The sequence below is a fragment of the Lagenorhynchus albirostris genome, chromosome 21, assembly GCF_949774975.1.
Source record: "Lagenorhynchus albirostris chromosome 21, mLagAlb1.1, whole genome shotgun sequence".
In the NCBI taxonomy this organism is placed as follows: Eukaryota; Metazoa; Chordata; class Mammalia; order Artiodactyla; family Delphinidae; genus Lagenorhynchus; species Lagenorhynchus albirostris.
This window is the reverse complement of record NC_083115.1, coordinates 9,908,715-9,922,992: the sequence shown is the minus strand read 5'-3', so window position 1 is coordinate 9,922,992 and position 14,278 is coordinate 9,908,715. Positions and strand designations below refer to the sequence as shown.

The following is a 14,278-nucleotide window of genomic DNA, read 5'->3' as shown; positions in this document are numbered from 1 at the left end:
TTATTAACAGTTTTGTTTTATTTTGTCACTTCATCATACAAAATCTTGAGCCAAAACTAGTCATGGGACTAATATTACGATCCAAGTTGAGGAACAAAGACAATATGCTCTTATGGTATAAAAGTAAGGGCATGGATGGCATTTTCTTAATGTCCCAGGATTCAGTGTGTTGCCAGAACTGAGCAAGCGATAGAGATAAACAAGCCCTCACCGAATCCCCCTTAGGAGTCGTCTTATATTCAATCTGAATACGTGAATATTCACTCCCTAGTTACAGAGAAAAGTGGTAATAGAGTAGGATCATATTACAATTGTGCCAAAATCTACCGGCAAAATAAGTACGTATCTTCACCCACGTACAGTTCTATACATACACACGCTGTGTGATGCACAGATTCAACACTAACTGCGTTTTCTTGAAAGACACACAGACCGGCAAAACTATAAATGAAATCAACCTTGTCAGTTGCATAGCATGACTTGTTACCTAAGACAAATGACCATCCCTAAGACTTAGGCAAAGATGGATTGATTAGGAAAGTTGGGGTATTAGCCACCTCTCAACTTGACTTGTCTTCTTTTTTTGTCTTTATCTCTCAGCAGTCCAGTTCAATTTCTGTAAGAATCCCATGCAGCTTCTTAAATCTACTTGCTAAGCATAGATGATTCCCCTCCTGAGAGGAAGTGGCACTGCCTCCCTCCTCCGCCCTCCCTCCCAAGCCACTGCCTTGAGTTGTGTGTTGATAGAAGAAAGAATTGACTGTACTGAAAAATGTAAATAATAGAAAAAATAAACGCTCCTTTTTTCCTATCCAGGAAGCAACGGAAAAAGCTTCACGACCGGCTTCGGCAGAGTCTTCGCTCTGAACGAAACAACATGGTGAACATAGCCAACGGGCCCCATCACCCCAATCCACCCCCCGAGAACGTGCAGCTGGTGAATGTATGTTGACTCTGGCCAGTGGAAAAGCTCAGCATCTCTCCTCTGTTCAGGCACCTTGAAGTTTATTTTCTAAAGCTCTTAGGCTCTTAGCTGCTGCCATTAATCACCAGGGCTTCCAGGAATCCAAGGTTTCGCCAAGAGAAAATAACGGGAACATTTTTTTAAGTGGATTTGGTGACTGTAAAACAAGCACGTTTCCTCTTATAAAGTGTTCATTAAGGGATCGGAATAATCATGTTGGGTTTGTTCTGTAGGGAAACCGTAACCAGAAGAAAGAACAGAAAAAAAAAAAAAAGAAAGAAAAATAATAAAATTCATGATACAAGAATCAGAAGGAAATGTTTTATTTTTTTTTTTATACTTTGGAAATGAAGGCTGCTTCAGTCTGTAACTGATTAGCCCTGATAACTGAACTAAAGGCTCTAGAGTCATTTATTTTTTTATTAGACTCATTTGTCCGGTGCCTGATGATTTACTGATTCTGATTAACAAAGGGAGACATTAGGGCATGAAAAGGTCAAGGCCATTACCAACCTTGCTTCTCAGTAGCCAAACTAGAAGAATTTAATACTTTCCAACTCTTTCTACATGATGCCAAACCGTCCAGAGGAAATACATCCTTCATCATTCGAAGATCTATTTTTTAAATTTATGGAGCATTCAGCTTTTAAATATAATGAAGTCATCAAATATTAGATTCTGAGGGTCTTTACATAGCTTTTTTTTTTTTTTTTTACAGATAAGGGCCAGGGCAGAGCTGGACTCAGCTCTCCTGGCTTCTGGAGTTCTACCTTCCTACTCCGCCATCATTCTTCCTGTTTTCTCCATTCCCCTCTGATGTCTGGCTTTTTATAGGCAAAGCTGGAAGATTATATTGCAGTACCATTTTCTATCCTATAGTCAAAGATGGGTTTTGTGTGGAGCAAATATATCAGAGACCCAAGTTCAGGGTTGCTGGAGGTTCAACCACCAGCAAGTCTTGTAGGAAAGACCTACAGGAGACTGTTAGGTGCTGATAAATTAACATATTGGCTGCTTTCCTCCCCCTACCAGTATGTTCATTGGAATGTTCTGCACAGTTGCTAAATTCATTCACTACTGACACACCTATAATCTGTCACTTTATATAATACATAGGAGGCAGAATGACTGCCTGGATTCCAATTATGGCTCAAGCTATGTTACTGTGAGCTTTGACTTTTCTAAACCCTGTTTCTTCATCATAAAAATAATACCTACTTCAAAAAGTTCTTGCGAGCATTAAAAAGATAATCCGTATAAAACACTTAGCCCAGTGGCATCTAGTGAATGTTGTATCATTTTTAAACATGATTTTCCTTAGATTCACTGAGCTTACATTGCCTTCCAAGGCGCAAGAGTCATTTGGTACGCAGACTAAAAATAGGTCGTTACATATGACAGTGCCATCTTTCTTTTCCTTAAAGCAAAGATCCACATGGAATAACCTTTCCATGGTTAAGAGAACCAGCCATAATTTCAAGCATAATTCAAGTTGCAGTTTTGTTTTTTTTTTGGTTTCCATGAATATATCAGGTTCTTTTAGAGCCCATAACCCATCAGATTATAAACTGCCCTATTTCATCTAAGACTATTCCTATCCGTGTCTTTACCCGTTATTTAACTCAATTTGGTGTAAATACTAACAGTGTTTAAAAGACAATTTAAAGATGTCCCTCTCTCACTAATAAAAGGCGGTGACAGCTACTGTGATTTGGTGGTGAAAATAAAGTAGAATCTACTTGCACTAAATGTAAGGCCCTCTATTATATGGTTTGTCAAGATGTGTAACCTTGACAACTGTTGTTAAAGTCTTTCAAATCTCTCAGTAGCCCTGTTAGTCTTACCACTGACAAGTTAAAAATTTCAACGATATCATTAGGGCACCACGGGCACTGAGAAATTAAAAGAGAAAGATAGATTCAAAACAGAGTTTTTTTTCATTCTTCTAGTGACTTGAAATTTGAAACAAGACAAACCATCTCTGTTCTTTTGTTGCACTCAAATATCTGTTCGTCGTTTTTGATTTGCAACAACTATTACAGAAATAAGTATTGGGCAGACTTTTGTATTGAATTCTAGTCATGTTATCAGTTGGAAACGAAAGAGAATAGGTCTGTTTCTGATAAAACGTAGTTGTGACTGTAGGACCTACACTGCACGCGTATCCGAAGAGCAATCCCTCAACTCCATTTACCTAATTTAAAGACCACAGTAGCTGGGATAGGTTTTGTCATCTGGCCACTGGAAACTGGAATTTATTACGAAGCATGTGTATTAGAAGTAGAGATTTTTGTGTGTGTGCGTGTGACATTGTTAGCATTTTGACTTCCCTAAATCTTCAAGTTGTGTCTCTTTGTTTATCCAGCAATACGTATCTAAAAATGTCATCTCCAGCGAGCATATTGTCGAGAGAGAGGCGGAGACGTCTTTTTCCACCAGTCACTACACTTCGACAGCTCATCACTCCACTACTGTCACCCAGACTCCCAGTCACAGGTATGAGAATAAAAAATCGCAAGGCATTTCTCTAAGAACTAATCTTTACACATTGTCTTTTGCTCTCACTGCCTACAAAAGGGACAGGAGGTACTTATGAGGCAGTGAGGTAAAGTAGAGTGTATGGCTTGGGACAGAAACCGACTTTGGACATCAAACTGGCTCTGCCGCTTAACTGCTGTTTGAATTTGAGCCTCAATTTTTCCGTTAGCAGAGTAAGGGGAAATGACACCTACCTTATAGGATCGTTGTTCCTTATTTTAGAGATCGTCTTTTCTCATGCCTGACCATTCACAGAGTTACTACACTGGGAAGAGTTTGTCTTAGAGGCCGTACAATACTTAGAAGTTGACTTCTTCCAGTGGTTGGATTGCCCTGGGATATGCACATGAGAACTGGCTAAAGAGCTGAACCCTAAATTCTCAAATGCTCTGGTGATATCCGAATGCGTGCTACCAAGGGTAGCACTACACTTCCAAATGAAGCCCATGAGACAGGTGTTTCCTTAATCTAAGACACTCAAGAACAGAGAGACTCTAAGAATACTGAGTACGAAATGGCATTTGGTACATGTGTGTTGAATGGGTGAACACATGAATAAAGTGTATCCTTGCAAAGCCAGTCTAAATCAAGATCCTGTCGGTAGCAAGCAACTTTATAAACAACTCTATTCTGAGACAAGTACTATCGTAGTGAACTACTGATGCACCAGTCATTCGCAAGACTTGTCAGATCACTTCCTTTCATTTCCATGTGTGCCTATAATTAAAAATCTCTCTCTCTTTGCCTCTCACATTTCCTCTGTAGCTGGAGCAACGGACACACTGAAAGCATCATTTCAGAAAGCCACTCTGTCATCGTGATGTCATCTGTAGAAAACAGTAGGCACAGCAGCCCTACTGGGGGCCCAAGAGGACGTCTTAATGGCTTGGGAGGCCCTCGCGAGTGTAACAGCTTCCTCAGGCATGCCAGAGAAACCCCTGACTCCTACCGAGATTCTCCTCATAGTGAAAGGTAAAACCGAAGGGCAAAGCTACTACAGAGGAGAGAGCACCCCAGTAAGAGAATCCCCGTGAGCACCTGCGGTCCCACCTGAGGAACCCACTCTAATGAGAATAAGGGGCGGCAGCTGCCTGGTCTAGGAGTGCTTCTGGTTGACGAAGCCATCTTTGGGTTTGACTGAACCCACTGCTCGCGAGCTTCTCGCATCATCCCCGTGGCTGACAGGCAACAGACTTCTAAAGAGCTGGAATGATTCGATGTGGAAGGTGCAGCAAACTTGGGAGTTCCTAGCTCTGACCTTAGGCTCAGACCCTCGGGGCGGCGGGGGGTGGGGGATGTCTCCGTTTCCTCAACTGTACCTTGAGAGCAGAATGCTGGCCTCAGTGATCGATCAGGACCCTTCTAGAATTCTAAGTGGCCAGTTATCCAAACTCTGGTCGAGCTGGACTCCCGGTCGCACGCATTAACTCTTCCTTACCTTCCAGCCTCACTTAAGTCAAATCAAGGGCTGTGTCATTGCTGACGGCTGTAGGGACGGCTCGCATCCCTCCAGATAGTAGCCCTTTATGGCATTCCAACAAGGGATGAATCAATAAGTGTCTCGTATGCTTCACCTCGCGGTCTTCGCGGGAGGTTTGCAAGGCAGATATTGCCTTTGGGGTGGCCCTTATTCCAGAGTGTGTTGGCTTCCTTCTGGGGCTATAGGGTTGGGTCAGGGGGGCAGTCACAGCAAAGGTAAAATAAAGATCAGAGCGAAGTGAGCTGAAAGCGATGCTTAATAAGAATACTGAATTCATAGATTCTCCGGATCCATTTTCACCTAAACTGGGGGAGAAAGTTATACCCAACCAGCATTCCTAGCCCATCAGTAAGCTGTTACTTATTTGTTTTCAAATCCAGCGGGGTTTCTGTCTGTTGGTTTGTTGGTTTGTTGACTTTACTGTCTTCTCAGTCTAATCTCTGACCACTTACTAAAAGGTTTACATCATGCCGAAGCGATACTTACTTGGTTTTCATGGGTGGAGATAATTTTGATACACCCTTCCACTCATGCACTGGGAAGTACTTACCCCAAAGGAGACCGGTTTGGAGGCTGCAGGTCATATAGAACCTGCTGATTACTTTTTTTCAAAAGCCTTTACCCCCAAATGGTATTTCAGAGTTTTACAGAATTAGTGGTTGCTCTGTAACTCATCTATGAAAAAGTAGACATGGTCCAAAACTGGTTTAAAACATTAGTCTTAAATTCATGTAATGATATCTTTATGTATGAAGTCTGTCCTAATTCAGTCCTTTTAGAAACCTGAAAAAGAGTTTAGGGATAAATTCTGTCTTCATCACTACATGTGATATTTGTCTTTAAAGTTTGACACTTCCCTGCTTCCTTTCATACCCCAGATATTAGCTAGGACTGCAAGATATACCTGAACCTAGGCATCATGGAGAGAAAAGACGAGTCACTTTTATGGGCTGATTGGATTTGAATTAGCATTTCTCAGAGCGCTTAATTTAAGTATCCCCGAAACAAAATGTCTGGAGACTTGATCCCCAAATATTTCCATCTCTAGACACCTTCCCATTTTAGACACAGCCAGAGCTCACTTCCATATGACTCAGAATCATGGCTGATAAGCACAAGAGTTAATAGTTTCTTGTTTCTGTTAGCTAGAGTTCAGAAGATGGTGTCCTGTGTCATCACAGGTCATGTCAAATTAGACTCTGCAAATGCCAGTGTGAAGAAGAGAGTCCTTTAGTGCTATGCATTGGTGACATTTTTATCCAAGCTGAGAAATGTGACTCTGAATAAGCCATGTCTTTCTCAGTGCCACATCAGGTCTTCTTGTTCTGGGGGAAGAAACCACGATATGGTAAAAACAGTGCACTCAACGTCTTGACAGCTAGATTCACTGAGCATGATCAGACGCAACATGACATAAGGCGACACGGTACAGCCCAGTCTTGAGCAGTCGCAGAAGATAAGCCAGAGACGCATACAGCGGTGGGCTTTGGAAGAGAGGTAGACCAGAGATTGGACGGAACTATGAAGCCCAAAATAAGTTACCTTTGAAATGTCATGGTCACTGGGATGGAGAGTTGCAAATTGAATGTTAAGAAGTAACATTTCATGGAAAAGTTAAAAAAGCACATAAATGTGTTACACTGTTATCAGGAATAAATCTAAGTTACTATGCTCTTTTTTTTTCATAAGACATAACCTTATAGCTGAGCTAAGGAGAAACAAGGCCCACAGATCCAAATGCATGCAGATCCAGCTTTCCGAAACTCATCTTAGAGCTTCTTCCATTCCCCATTTGGGCTTCATTCTCTAAGACCCCTTGGCCTTTGGGAAGGTATAGTATTTAAGTAATACTTCTTTCCCTTCCAAATCCCTGAGCCTTGGTCCTGATAAACTGAGAGGTTTCCAGGACCCGGCGCCCTCTTGTCTTAACTCACGTGCTTTTATTAAAATTCATGACGAGATCCGAAAACCTCAAACGCTTTGATGAGCTAGGCAATTTAGCTGATCTTTGCATGCACTCCTGTGAGGAGACTCTTGGCTACCTAATTTGAGATTCCAAGGGTGCTGAATGTCCTAGTGTAAAAACCGAGAAGTGTACGATGAATAGAAATTCTCTGAGGATGATATCTGATGATAATATTGTGAACGATGCCCCCTGACCCCACCCCACCCCCCACCCCTGCTCTACGGCTCTCATTCCACCACACTTATGCGGGGTATTCTCTGCTCACACAGGTATGTATCAGCAATGACCACCCCGGCTCGTATGTCACCTGTAGATTTCCACACGCCAAGCTCCCCCAAATCGCCCCCTTCGGAAATGTCTCCACCCGTGTCCAGCACGACGGTGTCCATGCCCTCCATGGCAGTCAGTCCCTTCGTGGAAGAAGAGAGACCCCTGCTTCTTGTGACACCGCCATGGCTGCGGGAGAGGGATGTCCAGCACGTTCAGCAGTTCAACTCCTTCCACTGCAACCCCGCGCACGAGAGCCACAGCCCACCCCCTAGCCCCTTGAGGATAGTGGAGGATGAAGAGTATGAAACGACCCAGGAGTATGAACTGACTCAAGAGTCGGTTAAGAAACTCACCAACAGCCGGCGGGCCAAAAGAACCAAGCCCAATGGTCATATTGCCCACAGATTGGAAATGGACAGCAACACAAGCGCTGAGAGCAGTAACTCAGAGAGTGAAACAGAGGATGAAAGAGTAGGAGAAGATACACCTTTCCTGGGCATACAGAACCCCCTGGCAGCCAATGTTGAGGCAGCCCCTGCCTTCCACCTGGCTGACAGCAGGACTAACCCAGCAGGCCGCTTCTCTCCGCAGGAAGAATTGCAGGCCAGGCTGTCCGGTGTAATCGCTAACCAAGACCCTATTGCTGTATAAAACCGAAATAAACCCATAGATTCACCTGTAAAACTTTATTTTATATAATAAAGTATTCCACCTTAAATTAAACAATTTATTTTATTTTAGCAGTCCTGCAAATAGAAAACAGGAAAAAAAATCTTTTATAAATTAAATATATGTATGTACAAATGTGTTATGTGCCATATGTAGCAACTTTTTACAGTATTTCCAAACGAGAGAGATATCAATGGTGCCTTTATGTTATGTTATGTCGAGAGCAAGTTTTGTACTGTTCCCGTGATTGCTTTTTCACAGTATTTCAGCAAACCCTCTCCCACCCCGCATATTCCGTTTCTGCTGGCTTCTTGTGCGTTGCATTATGACGTTGACTCGATGTATGATTTACAGGATTTGCAACTGTCCCTCTGTCCGCTTCAAGTAGTTCTCGATCAGTACGTCTTGTAATGGCACATCCATCCAAATACTCCCCTTCTGTGTGAAATATTCTTTTGCTTTCAGTATATGAAATGAGTTGTGTCTACGACTCTGCCAGCCAAAGGTCTGCTTCACTGGGCTCTGAGATAATAGTAGATCCAGCAGCATGCTACTGTCAATTACAGCAGGAAACTGCATTAAGTCATGTTAAATATTAGGAAGAAAGTAATATTGTGATTTTTTTTTTTTCAAAAACTGTATGATTCATCAGAAGACAGCTTGCTTGACAAAAGGAGCTACCATTTACTTTATTTTGATTGATTATTTTTCTCGGCCAAAAAAAAAAGCAAGTTTTCGGGATAGCAGAGAAAATGGGTTCTGGCTACCGATCAGGGTAAAATCCAGCCCCTAAGGCGAGGATCGGTTTCACCTTCTCTCTCTGGGGGAATGATACAGCGGCTCATCTAGCTGAAGAGCAAACCACGGCTGGAAAAGGTGCAATCGTTCCTGACTTGTGTTTTTTCACTGATTTTGGAGCTAGGGACCGGTTGTGTCTTCTTGGCTCAAGGACAGACATATTATGGCACAAAAACCCCAGCTTCAACAGCACACTCAGCAATTTGTCTGAAGTACTTCTAGAGCGACATGTGCCTGCTATACATGCTGGTGACGTCATCGTAGGGAAATTCTTCTCAGACTGTCTAGAGGAGTGAATACGTGGAAGACACGGGGGAGAGCAGCTGTGTGACTTGGTTAGTAATTTCTAAGTTTTTTTGACCATTCCTTTGTCCTCATTATGTTTCTCTCATTTTTCAATGTTGCCTTGATTAAGCCATAGCTATGCATGAACATTTTTGTCAGGAATGGCCAGTGTGCATGTGATTTCTGATTAGTAAGAACCTCCTACGAGTGATGATTCATCAGGAAATGGCAATAGTCTTGGAAAGATTGCACCTTTCCTTGCAGAAATGACTCCCACCTGTGTGCTAACCTCTCTGTTTACAGCTGTATCACCCGTTTTCCCCCTTTCTTACTTTTTTGCTTTACTGTCACAAAAACAGGATTAAGATGGGTCTATACTTTGCACGTTCACTTGGGATTGCCAATCCAAGGAAAGCCTGTAGGTAGAAACATTTGAAATAACTGCTAATCCAGGAAAATAAGAGAATTAAAAAAAAAAAAATCACAGCCCCCTTTCTGTCAGATTGGGCTGGAGCTTTACTTACGTTCCAAGTGGCCTCCTAGGAGCCATGGAACAAAACGGGGAACAGGTTAGCAGGGGGTTCAAAATACCAGACATGAAGTCAAGGAGAGTGACTCTTCTTGTTTGCAGGTGAACTGAATCTATTTCTTCACCAAATCTCTATGTTAAAATTAAAGGAAAGAAGTGACATGCAAGGAGGTTTTAGAAGAAAAATGCAGGCTGAGCATGAGTCATGTCATTAAGCTCCTAAGTGTTTCTACAATCCACAGAGACACCTGTCTACAGGTCCTTGAAGTTACTCTTAGTATTTGGTATCCCAAGCATCCTTCATGGTTCCATGCCACTTTCTCTGCGCTCAGCGGTATCTTCATGTGCTTGTTCACCTCTCCTAAGGAGGCCCTGACAACTCTCCAGGTTGCACTGATTTCCCAATTCTGTAGAATCAGTTAAGCTCATGGCAGGGGAGAGAAAGCAGTCAAGCAGTGAAGAGATTCTCTAAATTACTCTAATATTGCATTTGAAGACCTTGACTCATTCTTAGTCTATTTCAATTAAAAAAAAGTCCCACTGTAATTAAAACTCTAAAATTTCTGTTTCAAATTCTTCAGGCATTTGGAGTCCCATTCTGGAGAATTTCAGGAATAAATAAAATCTTCTGTTGCGAGCAATGAACAACATTTTCCTCAGTATGAAAAATCACTGTAAATTTTCAGGTTGCAAAAATAGATGAAAATTGAGAGGAAATTTTCTTTCCAACTGGTTCTGGTCACTCACCGAGGTGGCATATCTGTTGGGACAGGCTTTCTGTCCATAGAATGAGAGGTTCCCTTGATAGGAAAGGTCAGCTGACTCCTCGGGGCTGCCTGCTGTGGTCCCCGGATTTGGGTTCCCAGAGGCATCTCCAGGATGTTTAAATGCCACCATCCCTGTTTATAAACTCAAGAGTGCAGTCGCAATCCAAAGGAGTGTGAACCTACGTTACCCGCATATGGGAAACTTTTGTGGGTCTTCAGGTAGCAGAAATTGCCCAGAAGTTGGACGGCGACTTTGTTTCCTGGGTCTGAAATCATATCCCGCTGAGAAATGTGGAGTGGAGCATAGTATATGAAAAACTCCTTTTTCTCACTCCAGATTCCTTTACTACCCTACTCTCCCTCCTTGCCTGGTAGGACTTTTGTTTTTGAGAGTACCTGGACAGTCTCGTGCTTTCTGCAAAATGGCACTCTGCCTGGGTATTTATGAATGTGTCCCAAAGAGCAACATGCCGTATCTTCCTTATTTAAGTGTGACTGTCTTGATATGGTTAGAGTTTATCCAGGGTCATTTGCTCAGTAACTTTTTTTTTGGCCCGGGGTTGAAAGGTGCATGGCTCACATTGGTGAAAATAAGGAAGACCTAGTTTTATCTTTTAGTCCTGGCTGCTTCCCACCAGCCACAAAGATTTCTATCTACAAAGACCCATGAAACACTGCAGAGAGATGCAGTCAAAAGGAAACGGCCACATATCACAAGTTCTATTATATATTCTTTTGTAAATACACGTTGTACATTACTTGGATGTTTCCCTAAATCATTTACTGTCTTTATGAGTTCATGTCAGTTTTTTTTTTACTCTCTCAACTTACTATGTAACATTGTAAATAACATAATGTCCTTTATTATTTATATTTAAACAAACACCTAACATAGAGTTGTTTTCATATAAGTTTAAGATAAATGTCAAAAATATATGTTTTTTGGTTCTCCTTTGCTTTAAAATTATGTATCTTTTCCTTTTTCTTTTTGTTTTTAAAGAATAATTTATTGTTCAGGAGAAAGAATGTATATGTAATTGAAACTATTTGAAGAATGCACATTTGAAGGCCGTGAGGTACTGATAAACTAAAGAATTTATTATCCAACATACAAAGCAATAAGCAATTGTGATTTATTTAAAAAGTTTTGTTCATTTTCCATGGAAGACAATACTGCAATAAAAATGCTACTCTGTGGAGATCTGGGAGTGTGGGTCGACAGACAAATTGTCCAGTCTGTTGGACCAGCACCTTGCCTTTTACTGTGACGGTTTTGCTAATGTAGGACTGTGTTTGATGGATCCCATGATCATCTTTTCTGTCCGTTGCTTTTGCCCCCCTGCCAATTCTTGAATCATCTTCTGCCTGTCGAGTCTGCCTACTACTGTGTACCTTGTTGAAGGAGTCACAACCAAGCAATATGACACTTTCTTTCCCCCAGTTCCCCCGGCCCCTACACACAAGAACATATCAGAGAGGCTATCATGATCGACGGGGTCCCGCTTGTTACCATGCTCTGTACAGACAGCAGGTAACTTCTTCAGACTCATGGCAATGTCAGTGTGGAGACCCATTCAGTCATGAAAGGGAAACTTGTTACCATGGTCCAGGGAGTCTGGTGGCCACCATGGCCTAAAGGCACCCAGTCAGAACCAGGCCCTGCTAAGCTCTCCTAGAGCTTTAGTAAACGTATTTTCTCCATCAGGTCCATGATTTATCAATTCACAGTTTTAAGAGAAAATAAGGCTTCATTGGGTTCCTTCCTCCTCATTCCATCAGTAAAGCAAACTCAATGTCCATCCTACTGCTCAGGGAAGGGCCTATGCATGAGAAGTTTCCCACATTCTAAGACTTAGTCATAGAAATGAGGGTATTCCTTTTCTTCTTGAAATTAGTCTAAACAAAACAAAAGCCATATTTTAGCAAATAGATACTTGCATGGGTGGTACTTTTTGTATATTTCAAGCCTCTTCCTCATTCCTCCAAACAGAATCAGGACTTCTGAAGTGTATGGAGTCGAAGTCAGCAATCCTTTGAGATGACCACCGGCTTCCTTCAGAGTTTGAGGGTACCCCGAGTCTTCCCACCTCCACATCTGGGTGCAGTTCCTATGACCTAGTGATAGATCCATTAGCGTCACTTCCGAAGCAGTCTGGATGTCTAGGAGGTTCAAAGAGGGGACTTCGTGCCGGTTTTTTCTGTTTGTGTTACCGAATTTCCAAAACTATTCAGAGTCCTCAGATTTGTAGCAATGTTGATTTACACACAAACACACACACACATACAAATTCTTCACACACTCTCCTGAAGTTATGACGTTCACTCATGTCCAATCCACCCAGCCAGCCGTTCAGCACATCGAGGAGTGCACAGAATATTTAAAAATTAAAGACGAAGACACTTCGCTGTGTCTTCAACTTACAGCTGAGGCTTTGTCCATCCCCCGAACTGAAAACCACAAGCAGCTGTCTCAGTAATTTCGGTTAAAATCGAGTCCGTAAGACATACTGATATTGGAGGTAGAAGCATGTGGGGTAGAGGGTGGCGTGGAGAGCAGCGAAGACGCACACGTAGCCACGTTCAATATCTGGATAATCATTCCAATCCTCTGTTTACTTCACTCACGTACTCCTGCATGTCAAACCCAGGCTGGCTCTGCAGACTAGCAAACAGTCTGTCTTTGCAACCTATTGTCTTCCCCATCATTAGATTTCTTGCCTTTCTGTCCTTATGATAAATGACAAAGGGGCTTCAGGCCAGAGATCTGGGGTGAAGTGAGGCAATTCTGAGATCGAGAGGTTTGGGATGCTGGAATGAGTGGAAATTTCTGATGATCTCATGTAGCATCGCTTTGCACTCTATCTCTGACTTGCTGTTTCTACAATGGATGGGTAAAATAAATCAATGGAAACTCTTACTCCAAAAGACTAATTTGGCAGGAAACAGAAATGCTTTAAGTTTACAAAAGAGCCATCCTGCTGCTACAGGAAGCTGCAATATTCCTAACCTTTAAGGCTGTTGTACATAGTAGTCAAACCCACTCCTGCGTGTACTCCTACTGCACTCCTGGGATGGCATTTGTCAGACCTCTCCAGTGAGCCTTTGGTTTTGAACTTCAGTGAGCTCCAAAACATCACCCACCAGGGGGATAGGAAAAGGCATTTGTTACCTGAAGGAAACCTATCATGACCCACCTAATCCTTTTGAAAACAGGAGAGGGAGACCAGTAATTCCTAAAGAGGAAACAGAGACTAGTGTAATAGTTCCACCCGGGATCTTTCTCTAACCCTCCCCCTTCAAAGGAACTTTTAGGGACGGAATTTGATGGAAGAAACAACACTTCTTCCCACCTCACAACATGCCAAAGAGGCTAGAGAATTATTACCTTTGTAGACATAAACATCTTTAATAGCTTATGTATGTGTTTGTTCATATTCAGAGAAATAAACTATTAAATATAATAACATTTTATAAAATTTTATGACTTAAAACATCCTGTATTTCTTTTTAATTCTCTTAATACGTTGGGATGTTGGTAGGCTAAATCATGAAGAAAGCTTAGGCTCAGGAAGGCTAAGAATTTTTCCTAAAGCTACGTGTCCGTCAGTTGCGGAGGTGATACTTGCACCCAGGTTTTCCGATTGTATTCCTCCTCTTCCCCCCCGAGCCAAGCACAAACAACTCTTTCATTTTCAGCTCTTGACCACATGGACAGTACAAGTTCCATGCAAAACGAAGTTTCTATTGGAAAGAATAGGAGCCCTTGGGGTGTGGCATAAAGTTACTCTGGAATCCAATCTGCTTGGCTGAGTGACTCTATGCCCCTTTCCCTAAACATGGCTTTCCATGGAAATGAAGTGTAGCCAGGGGGATAAATTCACAATTTCAATATGTAGGTAGCATCCTAGAGTGCAAAGAGGAGGGGCTTTGCTGTCAAAGCTCTGTCCCCGCCACTTAGCGACTTTGAATTTGGACAATTTCCTCCTCCAAGCTTATTTCCTGATCTGTAACA

The 14,278-nt window shown here is 42.2% G+C and overlaps 1 protein-coding gene across 10 annotated transcripts in view; it reads left to right on the top strand.

Annotated features, from left to right (window-relative positions):
* NRG1 (neuregulin 1) overlaps positions 1 to 7,887 on the top strand; it is a 1,016,158-nt gene extending 1,008,271 nt beyond the window's left edge. For 6 of the 10 annotated variants that reach the window (XM_060136219.1, XM_060136227.1, XM_060136222.1 and 3 more), the window contains 4 exons: positions 817 to 943; positions 3,330 to 3,460; positions 4,268 to 4,474; positions 7,218 to 7,887. In XM_060136219.1, coding sequence (XP_059992202.1) covers positions 817 to 943; positions 3,330 to 3,460; positions 4,268 to 4,474; positions 7,218 to 7,869 — 1,117 coding nt within the window. In that variant the 3' untranslated portion in view covers positions 7,870 to 7,887. Of the gene's footprint in view, positions 1 to 816; positions 944 to 3,329; positions 3,461 to 4,267; positions 4,475 to 6,671; positions 7,127 to 7,217 lie in introns of those variants that run through there. The other 4 variants (XM_060136229.1, XM_060136228.1, XM_060136224.1 and 1 more) reach the window with 1 other exon arrangement.
* Positions 7,888 to 14,278: the final 6,391 nt, after the last annotated feature.